The 16,107-nt window shown below is 43.2% G+C and overlaps 1 protein-coding gene across 1 annotated transcript in view; it reads left to right on the top strand.

Annotated features, from left to right (window-relative positions):
• LOC144773694 (uncharacterized) overlaps positions 1-15,627 on the top strand; it is a 274,180-nt gene extending 258,553 nt beyond the window's left edge. Inside the window, 3 exon segments of the mRNA XM_078658842.1 lie at positions 142-327; positions 14,589-15,178; positions 15,181-15,627. Coding sequence (XP_078514968.1) covers positions 142-327; positions 14,589-15,178; positions 15,181-15,627 — 1,223 coding nt within the window.
• Positions 15,628-16,107: the final 480 nt, after the last annotated feature.

The following is a 16,107-nucleotide window of genomic DNA, read 5'->3' as shown; positions in this document are numbered from 1 at the left end:
AATTAAGTCAGACATCTTGATATCCTTAAAAGATCGTTCGTTGTTTAAACAAAAAATACTGTGCACAAGAATTCAAAGAAAATACTTCACCGAACACGTTCTAGTGTTTGTTTAACTTATCTTTCTTTTTTATTTCTATAGCCAGAAGTCGAGGAGAAGTTTTTGAAGGGGTTCCAGGACGTCGCTGGAAGGAAGCGACTGCTGCCGAGTTTCAGGAAGAGCAAGAGGTCGCCAAGAATCTAAGGAGTGCCGCAAGAAGAATCCGGAAAAAGGAGGCAGCCGGGGGATTAAAGGAAGCCGGAGATTGCCACCAAGTCAGGAGCACAGGCAAGTACCTAGGATGACGAGACAAAGCACCGCTTAAGTGAGCGGGCAGTTTAAATACCTTTGTACCTCTGGCGCAGCTTGGGGCTGACTCGTGCTTCACATGTTAACGTTGGCACGTGAAATGTTAATGCTATAATTATGAGAGATTCTGAGTTTTAGGATTGGCGGTTACCACGTGTATTGCCACGTCTTGCGGGCATTTGTAATTCCCACGTGTTTAAGCTGAGCCCAGTCGATGTTGAATGCAATACACTAATTTTCCTAAATATACAATAAAAGCTAAAAACAGTCAACCACTGTACATACCATGGTGTGCTCACATTAGATAGCTTATCTGTTTTAAACAACTAGGGATCAACCCAACACTGGTCACAAGGTAAAATGCTACAAGCACAACATGCTACAAGCACATTAGGAAGGTCTGGCATGATAGAGAGCGCATGTATTCTTGACACTATCTTGATGATTTCCTATTCATTGGGGAAGAAGGGACGCAGGACTGTGGCAAAGCTGTTTTGGATTTTGGGAGGTTAGCTAACCATTTGGGGGTCCCCCTGACTCCAGGTAACACCAACCTTACTGCCATTTCTAATGTAAATACGAAGAACTACCCCTCCCTAAATACCAAACCATTAGTGTGCCATCTTCAAGTTATTAAATTCAGCATTTTCAAGCACAAAACCAGTCTATGTGTATCCACACTGTGTCCACCAGGTCATGTTAACGTCACTCAAATGTGTCCGTGCCTCTAAAGAGCCATGAGAGGATATGGCATTGCCTGGCGGCCACTCTCTGATATAAACGTACAGACTATTATCATTGCAATGCCACCCAATAGTCTTTTCAATCTATGTTTTGGTTTTCATTGTGAGAAGGATTCTATTATTTCAATTTTCTAAATAGCAATGTTGTGTTTTGTTTTCTTTGTAATGTTATTCCCTAAGATATAAACGTGATTAAGTGGAAATGTATTCAATAATTGTCTTGCTGTGCCCTAGGACTTAAGCTGTAACTCACGGACCCGGCCCAGCAATGTCAAAACTATTATGTGGTTGCTTTTGTTGCCATTTATAGGAACATGGACTCTTGTTCATACTGGACTGATACTTTTGGAGCAGGATCAAGGCTTATTTGCATACTAATATTTTTGTATTTAATGGCACAGTGATTAAATATATAGGCCTTAATTTTAGATGCTGGCAGAAAAGGTTACTCCTTTCTGCCAATCAGGAGTACAAACCGCCGCCTAAAACATGGTGGTATGTAAAAGTTCAAACTTTTTAATGGACCCCTGCCATGGAAGAACAGTTCCATAATAAGGGGGTCATTGTTCTTTTTTTTTATTTTCAAAAACAAAATCCTGCTGTGGGATTTAGTTTTTGAAAATAAAAGTAAAATTGCAAGTGGGCGATGCCATCATGCTGATGGTGCTGCAAGGTACCCTTCCAATGAATTTACAGGATCTGCCACATTGGTGGGTCCTGTAAATGCAAGGGATGTCCACCGGGCTGCCAGGGATCTCCAAATTTGGCAGGCATAGTACCCTCACCATGGCAGGAAAAAGGTTCTCTGCATGGTGACGGTACTAACACCAAAAACCAAAAACATCTTAATCAGGCCTATAGTGTACAACGTATTTGAAAAAAAGTAGTTATGTGTTCAGCATAGTGTTCTTTATGTTGCTTGTACATTCAGAGATTACAAATATTTTTGTATCCACAGAGAGCCGATTCGAGAATACTTAAGATGAAGAGTAATGAAGAAAATACGTTAATACTCGAAAGCTGTCCAATATTCAAGAAGAGCTCGAAATAACGGCAAATAGTAATTATAGATATAACAGCACTGTATAAATCTTGTAGCTCAACAGACAATTCCTACAAAAAAGATCAAGTGCAATCCGGTGGCTTAAAGAGGCCGAGGACACTCATCCAGTATTAAAAGATATCGGATATCGCCCTTCGTCCGAGATAACTATTAGATCCTAACAGGATAAGATCCCAACAGGATAACATCCATAGTGTGGTGTTAGACCATTATAAACTCAGATTTGTTGATGAACCCTACAATCTGTAGAAAAAGGTCATAGGTGTACAAAATGAGTTGTTAAGCAGACTTCTGAAAGTTCAACGAAAGAAGGCTTTGGCTAGATACATTGCAGCACACTGTCCTAGAATGCAAAGACTTGGTAATAAGGCTTGTTCTTTGTTTGAATGTTTCATAAAGACTGCCTGAAATTGAAGATACAGACTATGGTAAATACACTGTGAGTTCTATTCTTTGGTCCCAGACTTTAAATATTCTGATTTGCCTTGAAGACACAAGCCCTGATAGATATATGATCAGTCTGGCAAGCATTCCAGTGACCATTCAGCATTATTATAGAGAGAAAAAGATACATTGCAAATACTACACATTTGCAGTGATTGTTAAAATACAGTCAGTTTGTCAGCAACCACAGTAGTCAGTTGGGAAACACATTAATAGGATCTATGGCAAAACATAACTGACCCTTTGCCACTAAACCTTACAGAAAAAACATACATACACAACAAACTTAAGAAGAGCTTTTGTTTTTCCTCACTACTAAAGCAGCATCAGCAAGCATGCACTGGGGAAAACCTATAAAGACACAGTGAATGCGTCAAGAGTATTTATCAACCATCAAAAGTACGAGTTCACTCACAAACAAAAATATAAGAAAAACATACAGGTGCGTGTTTGTGAGAAGAGTTTTAATCTCTCATAATCCCTACATTGTCAGCAGCAGCAATTAAGTAAAAAACTATTTATGTAAAATGAGTTTAAATGAGCAATCTGCTAGACTGGTCAAATATCAAACACATACAGGAAAAAAAGGAAATACATGCAGTGAATGTGGAAAGAACTTTACTCTCTCAGGACATCTAAATATCCACCTTCGAACACACACAGGATGTGGTAAATAAATAAATAATACCCTATTTTTGACTAGACTTATAGCATAACAGATAGCTCAATAAATAAGAGTCAAGATTCGAGGTAGTAGGAGTTTCTGCAGGTTTATTACAGCATAAGGACAGGATCAGGACAACCTGCATAGGAACAGAATGACAGGGCCCAGCAGGACAACTGGGGCCCAGCAGGGGAAAAGAGGCCCAGCAGCTGCTGGGGCTAGGTCTGGGATGAGCGCGCTAACATTCAATAACAAAACACAGGCATATATACATAGCGCGAACACATAGCATTACATTGCAGTAGGCGTAGCAGTGGGTGGAGCAGAAGGCGTGACGCGTAGCAGTCGCGAAAGATAACAGTAAAAAGAGGTGTAACTGGGCGTATACATAGACATGTGGTGCAAACGTAACAGAATATGTCATGAATGGGCGGAAACATAGGAGGGGGCTACCTAAGGAGCCGGGACCTCTAACCTAATGGTGCGCGAAAACTGGCAATGACGTGTTACTAGGAGAAGCTGGGGCTATGAACTCTGTGCTAGGAGCAGAGACTAGAGTCTGGAGGGTCGGAGCGACATGTACCTAAACCCTATCTGGTATCTAATGTTTAGGGAACATGTTGATATAGACTAGAAGTCATGAGGGGAGAAGCTAACTTGATTCTAAGACTGGACCATGCATTATTCTACATGTAGTGCGTGATGAAGAATACTAAATGACCATTAAATACAGTATTTCTCTAACGTGGAGCCGAGTAGGCTAGACAATGACAGAAACTATTGATGCAGTTCAGTAGCTCAGGAATGCAGAAGAGGAGGACTGAACTGATAACTGGAACTATAACATACTTTTGGCAGACTCAGAGGCAGAGCCAAGCTGCACCGGGCACTGCGAGGCAGGAAGTAAGTGAAGGGTCGAGGATACAGGTGGGGGCTGTATCGCTCCTCAGCGAGGCTTTCAGGAGACAGAAGCTGAATCTGATGTCCGGGCCCTTTTGAGGCCTGGAAACGGGGACTTTATAATGGAATAACGTGCACACTGAGAAACGTGGCAACATTACTTTACATAGGCCTGATATTCGTAGTATTCACGAGGACTGGAAACTGACATATCAGAGGTGGACACAACTGGAATTGCGTCATTAATCGGACATGGGGAATAACATATGCATATTGGTCATGCACACATAACATATGATGGATGAGGCGTAGGGACACAGAACATGGCAAAATTTACTTTTCCACATTCCCTCCTTGTCACTACGTTTCCATCAGGAAACATCAATTTTCATGATACCATCTATCATTTCATACAGTACCATTTGCTCGTCTCGAATTGTCTTGGAACGGGATTTAGAACGGGGCTTGGGACTAGGAATACAAGAGGTAGCACACATGCTGCAAATCGCAGGGCCACATTGTATACAGAGGCAGCAGCTAAATATGATCGCTACTGCAATACCTAGAAAGGACAGGACTTTCCATCCCCATGCGGAAATTATATTCCAGAACCAACCTGACCATGTCCAGGTGCCTGGATCTTGGTGTAACAGATGGGCAATTTTATGGAGTCTGGTTATAGCTGAATAAACAGACGGCGCGTTATTTGGAATGAAAATGCAGCAACTAGATCCGATGACTCTACAGGCCCCGCCCCTATCGGCCAGTATGACGTCAAGGACGAGACGATTTTGCAAAACGACAAATCTCATAGCAGATTGTTCTTCGGTTAGGTTACCTAGAGCAGAGGCAGTCTCATTAACTACAGCTTCAAGGGTTCTTGTTAACCTACGGATCAGTTTACTATTCTGGACAGGTCCTACAAAGAAGAAGAAACCTTTATTGAAATCTGTATACTGTTCTAGAGTAGTTTCAGTATAATCGACAATTGGGGACTCCCTTCTATGTCTAATGTGTACTAGATGTGTGTTTCTGTGATAATCAGATGGGGCTAGGAAAACAGGTGGCAGTAGGAAAGCAATGTAACAGGTTCCCTCCCAATTGAGGGGCAGACGGACATATGCAGTTTGACCACAAATAAAATAAGAATGACGTGAAGCTTTGAAAATAGATTTCCCACTGTCACTATACTTGATAACAGTAGTACATTCACTATGACCTATATGTACAGAACCATAACTACGGACACATAATTCGCCTTTGACTGGTAGTACTGAAATAGCAGGTAAGTCTGGAGTAGTATCAGACTGAACATTCAGGACCATGAAATTCGACGAATAATTACCTAAATTATATACTTCATTTTCTAGATCTAAACCTGTTCTGTGGGGGAAACCTTGCTTGTCTGGAAAACATGTACTGTTAAGAAAAGACATATCTGTTGAGGATGACGTTAACATGGACCATGCTCCACACGAACCATTATGTGAGGATGGATAAGGAAACAGTGGCAGAACTCCCTTCGGTGTCTGGAAAGGGGGGAGTCGACCACACACCCAACAATTAGTGGCATTGCTGGTCTGGTGTGAATAATGTAACATACGGATAAATGTGTTGTTACGCATAGCAAGGCGGTAAGAATATTCGTGAGGAGGCAGATCACTAAACGTGTGCTCTACTGTAGCATTAGTAGACATATTTACATGAGGAACTGGAAAATACAGGAAAAATGCGTAACTAGTGCAGGAAATCATTATGCTGAGAAATAATATGAAACTCAGAAAAACGATACATTGAAGTGAACTTCGACTGACTCTCTCACTATGGGGGTCTATTTTATACATGTCAGAAACAATCTAACCGTTTCACCTAGGGGAGGACTTATACAATCAAACTGACTGACTTATTTTACTAGACCTTAATTTGAGCTTATACTCTTGTTGCGGAGTTTTCTCTAACAAGGGAGGGGTTGTAATAATGTCTTGTGCGGGACAGTCCTTTAAAACAATGTTTTGGCAATCTTTCGAATCCTGGAAATCCTTGGAAATGTTCTTAGAAATTGGTTTCAATCCTTTGAAAAGTTTTACATGAGAAAGATGGACCCATCCTTTCCTGCCTTCCAACTTGACGGCAGTACGGGTGGTCAAGAGGACCTGACGTGGCTCCTTCCAACGTGGTTCCAGCGGACTTGATCTGTCGAAATTCCGGACCATCACAAGGGAGCCTGGAACGATCTCGTGCGGTGCCACCTCGGTATTGTCTGGAAATGCGGCGGCAACCTGTGAACGACATGAGTTGAGGGCAGACATCAAGGAAGCTAGGTAATCTGTCAGCATATTACATGAAATATCGGTAATACTTCAGGGTCTAGGAGTACCCCACATGTTAGGGGGGCGGCCGAATACGACCTCATACGGGGACAGACCTGATCTGGAATGTGCGACCATGCGCATATAAAATAAAGCGACTGGCAGAGCTATTAACCAGTCCACACCTTTGTCCTTACAGACTTTTGCAATACGGATTTTCAGAGTCTGATTATGTCTCTCTACGAGACCGGCTGCTTCAGGATGGCGTACACAATGGAACTTCCACTGGTACCCTAACAAAAGGGAAACGTGTTTCATTAGTTCGGATGAGAATGGCTGACCGTTATCAGAATATACGACTCTAGGGAGTCCGTATCTAGGGAAAAATTCACGAACCAACTGCTTGGCAGTGGTCGCGGCTGTGTAATCTGGGACTGGATATGCCTCTGTCCACCTGGACAAAGCGCATACAACTACAAGGACATACTTGAAACCTCGACATCGCTCCATTTGAATATAATCCATCTGGAGGACCTCAAAAGGGTGGTCAGGGGGCTGGAAACCACCTTGTTCCACCGGGACACTTTTACCTGGGTTAAACTGACAACATATCATACAGGTACGGACTTTCTGCTTGGCTGCAGCTCGTAAATGCTTATTGAACCAAATGTTCTGGATACTGTCTAACATAGCTTTTTCTCCTAAATGTGCTGGACTATGTGCGGTATTGATAATGACTTGAACCATAGAATCGGGGAGAAACCATGTGGCTCTACCCTTCGTTAACCATCCTTGATCTGTCTGGACCCCTCCTTGTTCAGACCATTTCTTGATTTCATCGGGAGTAGCATGTAACTGTATATCTATGACATCTTGTGTAGGGTCCTTAACTGTCATGCATGTAATCGGATCTGGAGTACGTGTCTGATTAACTGGAATGTCTGGAGTCTGTGCTGTAAGCTTGGCTGTGCGGTCTGCTAGATCATTACCCTGGGAAATAATGTCAGTGACTTTCGTATGTGCTTTGCATTTCATGATAGCAATAGATGTCGGTAAATGTATGGCATCTAACAGGGCTTGAATAAGGAGACCATGCTGAATCTTGGTTCCATGAGAAGTCATGAAACCTCTCTCCTGCCAGAGCACTCCGAAGTCGTGTACAACTCCGAATGCGTAACGTGAATCTGTGTAAACATTAACCTTCAGGTTCTTGGCATGTATACAGGCTTGTGTCAGAGCGACTAGCTCTGCTGCTTGAGCGGACAGGGTGTCAATACGGTGTGTTTCAATAACTTCAGTGTCAGTAGTCACTGCATACGCGGCGACTAGTTCTCCTGTATTAGTTCTCATACATGAACCATCCACATAAAGTGTCAGGTCAGGATCTGGTAACGGAATGTCTGTCAGGTCTTGTCTTGGCTTCGTCGTAATGTTAACTACTTCCACACAATCATGTGGGTCTGGCTTTGAATTAACTGATGGTAACAGTGTAGCAGGATTCAGAACGTTGCAGCGTCTAATTTCTATGTGTGGCTGGAACAGTGTCAATTCATAACCTGTTAAACGTGCAATTGTCAAGTGCTGAGTTTGTGTTCGGTTTAAAAGAACTTCTACTGAATGTGGGACTTGTACTGTCAGGAAATGTCCTAAAACTATGGAATCACTTTGTCTGATAGCTAGTGCTGTGGCTGCAACTGACTTGAGGCACGCAGGTAACGCCTGGGCGACTGGATCTAGTGTGCTCGAAAAATAAGCACAGGGCTTGTATTGTCCTGCTTGATCTTGTGTGAGAACAGACAATGCTGTACCTTCGCGTTCAGTAACAAAAAGTGTAAAAGGCTTACTGTAGTTCGGTGTAGCTAGAACTGGAGCTTGACATAAGGCTTTCTTTAACTCGTTGAAACTAAGTGTATGGTCAGATGTCCAATGGAGGACAGTCGATACGGCTGCCTCCTGTGTCGTTAACTGTATCAGTGGCTTGGCTAGAAATGCATACTGGGGAATCCATTGTCTACAATAAGAAGTAAGGCCGATAAAGGCACGTACCTCCTTCTGGGTTCTGGGCTGGGGAAGACTCGCTATTAACTGGATACGGTCTGGTGTCAACTGCCTACCCCTCTTGGACAGCAAGTGTCCTAAGTATACCACTTGCTGGACACAGAATTGAAGCTTCGAAGGTGACACCTTGTGCCCCATCTCGGCAAGGAAATACAAGACTGTAAGTGACGCTCGTTCGCAAGCACGTTCAGAACGGGCAGTGATCAGTAGATCATCGACATACTGGAGCAGGGCAGTGTCAGTTGGCATGTGAATATTGTCTAGTTGTCTCTTAAGTGCTTGACTGTAAATACTAGGACTTTCCGTGAAACCTTGAGGAGCGCGTGTAAACATATAGCTCCTTCCATTTAAACAAAATCCGAAAAGAAACTGGCTGTCTGGATGAATAGGAACACTGAAAAATGCATTCTTGAGGTCTATGACAGTGAAGAACATGGCTTCGGAATCAATGGCTGTTAACAGGGAAGAAATATCTGGGACAACTGGGTACTGAGGAATAATACATTTATTAAGCTCTCGTAAATCAATCACTAATCGATATACTGGGGGTGCATTCGGATCAGTACGTTTCATGACTGGAATGATCGGAGAATTACATACATTGGAGTCAGTTTCTACAACTACTCCTTGAGCCATGAGCTCGTCAATAATTTTGGATAAGGCTGCTACAGCCTCAGGTGGCAATCTGTACTGTCTGATTCGGGGTAACACTACACCTGGCTTGAGAGTCACACGATGGGGTGTGATTTGCATGTAACCTACATCAGTTGGACCTTGCGCCCATAGGTGCTGTGGAACATTAGACAATCTCGAATCAAAATCTCGTAATACATAGTGACCCTTAAAGTCACGTAGGAACAGACGTATTCCCTCTGGGGAACAGCAAATAACTGCACCTAACTCTTTCAGTGTCTTAATGCCTAATAGATTTTCTGGACATGACTTAGTAAGTAACAGATCAGTAGTACGGGACAATGGACCTACTTCTAGAGTAACTGGCTTAGATATCTCGTTAACGATGGGTTTTCCTGAAAATCCAAGGGAAACATTTCTTGAGCCTGAGAGCGGAGCCCCTGGAACTTCGGCATGATTAATTGTGGTCCTACTTGCCCCTGTATCGATCAAAAATTTTCTGTCTTTCCCTAATACTTGACTGTGAACATAGGGACCTTCTTGATCTACAGGTATCTCGATGAGAGGCAAGCCTACCTCCCTCTCTAGGCTGTTTCATGAATATGACTGATACTCTGGATACTCGGACTGTGCATACTGACACATCTGCGATGTAACGTGCTGTGTTGCAGCTATAGGCTGCGGTGCGGAAACTGTCTGTTGTGCATTCTGTGACTGAGGAATCTGTGAAACTTGTTCTTGTCTTGGCGGACGTGGTCTTTCTTTAGTCTTACCAGTAGCTATGTTGTGTTTCAGAACTGCACACTCGTTTATAAAATGACCTGGCTGTTTACAATAATTGCAGTTCCCTCTAACGGGAGCTGCAGGATGACTGGCTTGATTGGCTTGATTTGGACCCCTCTTCTGACTGTCTTGAGGAACAGATTGTGCAACTAGCACTTTCATTTTCGTGTCTTTCATACGTTTTCTCTCGTGTTCTTGCTCTTCCCTGATTCTATTCTGGTGATACTGAAGCATCTGGAGCATCTGGGACGGAGTATTTGCTTGCCAGGTGCTTTCAACTTTCAAAACTCGATTTTTAATTTGCGGACTTGAATTCTCGACTAATTTGGTAACAAAAAGATGAGGGTATGACTCACTACTTGTCTTGAGACCACTGTTGATACTGAAACATTTTTCAAACCTAGAATAAAAATCACTAATATCTTCATCTTGTTTCTGTTTACAGGCTGAGATTGCATCCCAGTCTTCTTTTCTCGTTGTTAATAATCTGGGTAAAACTTGAATCAATAATTCTGGTAATTCTTTACATTTATCTCCAAGACCGGTACCTGGTACTCGTGCCTTGTCTTCAGCTTCTAGAGCTGCCCAATCGATCTTTTTCTCTCCCACCTCCCATTCTTTTTCCTTTAACTTTTCATACACCCCTGCGGGTAACAGGACCTTTAACATTTTAATGATGTCTGGGTAAGTGTATTCTCCCATACGGAGCATGTCTTTTAATTCTCTATGGAACCCTGCTGGATCTTTGTCATGACAGGGAATTAATTTCTTCATTTCAAGAAGTTCCATCTTTGAAATCGGAGTGTATACGAACACTCGTTGCATTACGCCACCCGCCCCTTGGACTGGGTGGACTTCTCGTAACGGATTCTGTCTGTCTATGTAGAATGGCTTATTTTCTGGGGGTGAGACATGAACAAAATGCGGGTTCAAAAACGTTCTATATTTGTGGCGCTGTTCTAGAATGACACTAGTTAAATCGGTACCTAGACCTCTCCATCTATACTGGAGTAACTCGTTCAGGATATCATGCAACGGACCTGGATCAGAATGTTGACCCTCATACAGAGTAATGAGGTACTGGATCATATACATACCCACCAGTCGTTGCTCGGCTGGGGGCAGTTTCAGAAACATTTGTGCCACTATTTCGTCTGGAAAAGTGGTAGAATCAGTAATCCATCGGACTGCTGATCGGGCTAGTTCTTGTTCATGCATAGTACTTAATTCACTGTAACCGACTCGTGATTTCAGAATGTGGTCGGTAGCTTGAAATACTTGTTCTAGAGAACCTTGTTCTGGTGCTAGATGAAAAATAGACTTGGGTTCTAGGCGTAAATGGCGATCTGTAAATCTAGATTTTCCTACATATGCTATTCTGGCGGGATTCTCGTCTTCCTCTTCAGGATCAGAGATACTTTCTTTCTCGCTTACTTGTGCTGCTTTACGCTGGTCGTGTAACCTTATTATTTCTTTACGAATTTTCTTGTACATACTCTCCATGGCACTGACGGTCTTGTGCTTACCCTCGGCTATATTATCACTCCACCTTGTCAGGATTCTCATTTCGGCGGGATCTTTAGACGGATAATCTTGTTCTCTTATTAGACAATTGATCAGGAACTTTAATATCATGAGCTGAATCTCGGCTTTCCTTTGAGACATAATCTCGCCAATACTTTCTGGATCATCCCCTGTACGGATGAAACGATATATTCTGTCTAGATCTTCTTTCATATTCGGCAAGGTGACTAGATACTCGGTCACTCTCCTTACACGTAAGGAATATAAAACCATAGTATATTCGCCTGGAACTGGATCATAGACACATTCGTTAAGGGCTTGCCTGATTTCTGTGACAGACTTATTACTTTTAGGAGTACGCTGTGATGCTTGAGCATGTAATTCGAGTGCTGATAAACGTTTGTGTGGCGGCGGGGTTTGAGGAGTAGCTCCTCCTGCGGCCCCTAAACTGGAGTCGTCTACTGAGGCTCTACGTCCTGGCAGAGTGGGAAATGGAACTGTAGGCTGGACCGGGGGTACCGTAACAGGTACTCCGGTGTCTGGAGGAGCGGGAAGTGCCTGATTTGCAAGGACTGGCGGAACACGAACATGATTTGTATATTCGGGGACTGTGTCGTCCAGATAGGACGAAATAAAAATATCAGCTGCGGTCGGTTTGTGACGTAGCTTGGTCGGAACTAATGGTGGCGGGAAATTACTGGATGCTTCTGGGGTCGCTTTTGGCAAACCTTCGGCAAGGAGAGGATACATACCCTTAATAAGGGCATGCCTCTGTCTGTCTGACTGTTCGGCTTTGACTTGTTCACCTATCTCGATTAATTCTCTTTCTTGGGCTCGTTCTTGGGATTCTCTACTTAATTCTGACTTTCTGACTTCCTTTTCCGTTCTTCTATGAGCTTCCTTACGCCATAACTCGATGGCATCTTTCTGTGACTGTCTGGCTTTCTTTTTCCATAATGCTTCTTCTACTCTCATGATACATTCGGCATCCCATGTACCCGATACGGGCCATCTATACTTTTCTTCTAACTGTTTGGTATACTCTACCCATAAATCTAGATACATTATGGCGCTTATGCCATGTTTCTGATACATAAAATGACCTGGACTGTCCCTAGGCGGGACAGGAACTGCTTCCTCTAATAAACCTTTTCTAGTTTTTAACTGACGTAACTTGGAAAATATAGGCATGACTGACCTGTAATCTGGACACAATACAATACACAATAAAAACACGAAATCACATCGCACTCATACCACAACAGTAAATTACATGAAGAACATTATAAATAACAGTTCGAACAGAATATTACCTGGAATACTGAGAACAGAAATAGAACAGATTTTCTCGAGAACGGAACAGACTAGAGTTACTGGATGCACTGCTGTAACAGTACGGAACATACCGGTCCCATAAAGGGACGCATCAGGACCCGTATCCACCTAGGTGAACACTTCGTTTGTGAGTCTGGGCACCACCAACCCACGGACCAGGAGTCAATTTAAATTGGTCCTGTCTAGATACTACCCCAGCAATGGTACTCACCGGGCAGCACGGAACGGAAGGCCTCGGACTGGACTGGACGACGGACGACGAACTTCGGACTTCGGACTTCAGTTACAGGTGGGCCTCCGGATACCTCGGACCTTGGACTCTCGGCTTGGGCTCTGGTCGGGACTCGCCGCGTTCCTCCACCGTCTCGTTCGGATGCTGGACCGCCTCCTCCGTCTCCTCCGTGGGCCTGAGGGATACTTGAGCAGAAATATCTGCCACTGCGCAGAAGAGTTCCGTCACGACTGCAGAGGGTCAGGGGGTCGGCGTGGCTTCACCGACGCGTGGGGAAAGGGCAAGTCCCTGTTCGGGCGCCATTATGTGGTAAATAAATAAATAATACCCTATTTTTGACTAGACTTATAGCATAACAGATAGCTCAATAAATAAGAGTCAAGATTCGAGGTAGTAGGAGTTTCTGCAGGTTTATTACAGCATAAGGACAGGATCAGGACAACCTGCATAGGAACAGAATGACAGGGCCCAGCAGGACAACTGGGGCCCAGCAGGGGAAAAGAGGCCCAGCAGCTGCTGGGGCTAGGTCTGGGATGAGCGCGCTAACATTCAATAACAAAACACAGGCATATATACATAGCGCGAACACATAGCATTACATTGCAGTAGGCGTAGCAGTGGGTGGAGCAGAAGGCGTGACGCGTAGCAGTCGCGAAAGATAACAGTAAAAAGAGGTGTAACTGGGCGTATACATAGACATGTGGTGCAAACGTAACAGAATATGTCATGAATGGGCGGAAACATAGGAGGGGGCTACCTAAGGAGCCGGGACCTCTAACCTAATGGTGCGCGAAAACTGGCAATGACGTGTTACTAGGAGAAGCTGGGGCTATGAACTCTGTGCTAGGAGCAGAGACTAGAGTCTGGAGGGTCGGAGCGACATGTACCTAAACCCTATCTGGTATCTAATGTTTAGGGAACATGTTGATATAGACTAGAAGTCATGAGGGGAGAAGCTAACTTGATTCTAAGACTGGACCATGCATTATTCTACATGTAGTGCGTGATGAAGAATACTAAATGACCATTAAATACAGTATTTCTCTAACGTGGAGCCGAGTAGGCTAGACAATGACAGAAACTATTGATGCAGTTCAGTAGCTCAGGAATGCAGAAGAGGAGGACTGAACTGATAACTGGAACTATAACATACTTTTGGCAGACTCAGAGGCAGAGCCAAGCTGCACCGGGCACTGCGAGGCAGGAAGTAAGTGAAGGGTCGAGGATACAGGTGGGGGCTGTATCGCTCCTCAGCGAGGCTTTCAGGAGACAGAAGCTGAATCTGATGTCCGGGCCCTTTTGAGGCCTGGAAACGGGGACTTTATAATGGAATAACGTGCACACTGAGAAACGTGGCAACATTACTTTACATAGGCCTGATATTCGTAGTATTCACGAGGACTGGAAACTGACATATCAGAGGTGGACACAACTGGAATTGCGTCATTAATCGGACATGGGGAATAACATATGCATATTGGTCATGCACACATAACATATGATGGATGAGGCGTAGGGACACAGAACATGGCAAAATTTACTTTTCCACAAGGAGAAAAGCCATACAGGTGTAATGAATGTGGAAAAAGCTTTACCTGTTCATCAACATTAAAGCTCCATCAGCGAACACACACAGGAGAAAAGCCTTACTGCTGTAATGAATGTGGAAAAAACTTTGCTTATTTATTATCACTAAAGAACCATTTGCGAACACATACAGGGGAAAAACCATACACCTGCAGTGAATGTAGAAAGAGCTTTAGTAAGTCCGCAAATCTAAAGAGCCACCGGCTAACACACACAGGGGAAAAACCATATGTTTGCAGTGAATGTGGAAAGTGCTTTACTCAGATACCTAATCTAAAGCAACACCAGCGAACACACACTGGGGAAAAACCATACATATGCAGTGAATGTGAAAAGAAGTTTCCTTTCTCATCTGGCTTGAAATGCCACCTACAAACACACACAGGGGAAAAACCATATTCTTGTAGTGAATGTAGCAACAGCTTCATTAATTTATCAAAACTAAAGATCCATCAACGAAAACACACAGGAGAAAAACCATACTCTTGCAGTGAATGTGGAAAGAACTTTCGTCTGTCAGGAAGCCTAAAAAGCCACCAGCGAATACACACAGGAAAAAAAAATCATACACCTGCAGTGAATGTGGAAAGTGCTTTGCTGAGATACATAGACTAAATAAACATCAGCGAACACACACAGGAGAAAAACCATTTACATGCATTGAATGTGGAAAGAGCTTTGCTCAAAGAGCATACCTAATGCTCCATCATAGAACACACACACAGGAAAAACCATACACATGCAGTGAATGTGGAAAGAAGTTTCCTTTCTCATCTGGCTTGAAATGCCACCTACGAACGCACACAGGCGAAAAAACATATCGTTGTAGTGAATGTAACAATAGCTTCACTGAGTTATCAAATTTAAAAATGCATCAGCGAAGACACACAGGAGAAAAACCATACTCTTGCAGTGAATGTGGGAAGAACTTTCGTCATTTAGGAACCCTAAAGATCCACCAGCGAACACACACAGGAAAGAAAAAAATCATACACATGCAGTGAATTTGGAAGAGTTTTGACTAAATCAGCACATCTAAAGAGCCATCAGCAAACACAGGAAACCCCATACACGTGCACTGAAGTAGAAAGAGCATTATTTGTTCATTTGCCTTAATAGTCCAGCAGCATATGCACACATGGAACAAACCATACATATGTACGGAATTAGTCAACATACCCTAAATGCCATCAGGGAGCTCACATAGAAAACAACATAAAATATTCAGCATGTGTTTCACTTATTCATAAATTCTCTTAAGACACCACCTGTAAATTGTGAAGAGATTTCATGATTTATTATACCTAATGGTCAATTAGTGAACACACAATAGGGAAATAGCATTCTCTCGTAAAGGATGTGGGATGAGCTTCCATTGTTTTGCATCACATGTGTATAAGTAAATTCCCACAGAGGAAAACCTATACACATGGATCGAATATGGGGTTAGTGTCAGTCTGTCCCAAATTTATAAGTTGCTGTCA

Source organism: Lissotriton helveticus, chromosome 8 (genome assembly GCF_964261635.1).
Source record: "Lissotriton helveticus chromosome 8, aLisHel1.1, whole genome shotgun sequence".
Classification (NCBI taxonomy): domain Eukaryota; kingdom Metazoa; phylum Chordata; class Amphibia; order Caudata; family Salamandridae; genus Lissotriton; species Lissotriton helveticus.
This window is presented reverse-complemented; position numbering and strand designations above follow the sequence as displayed.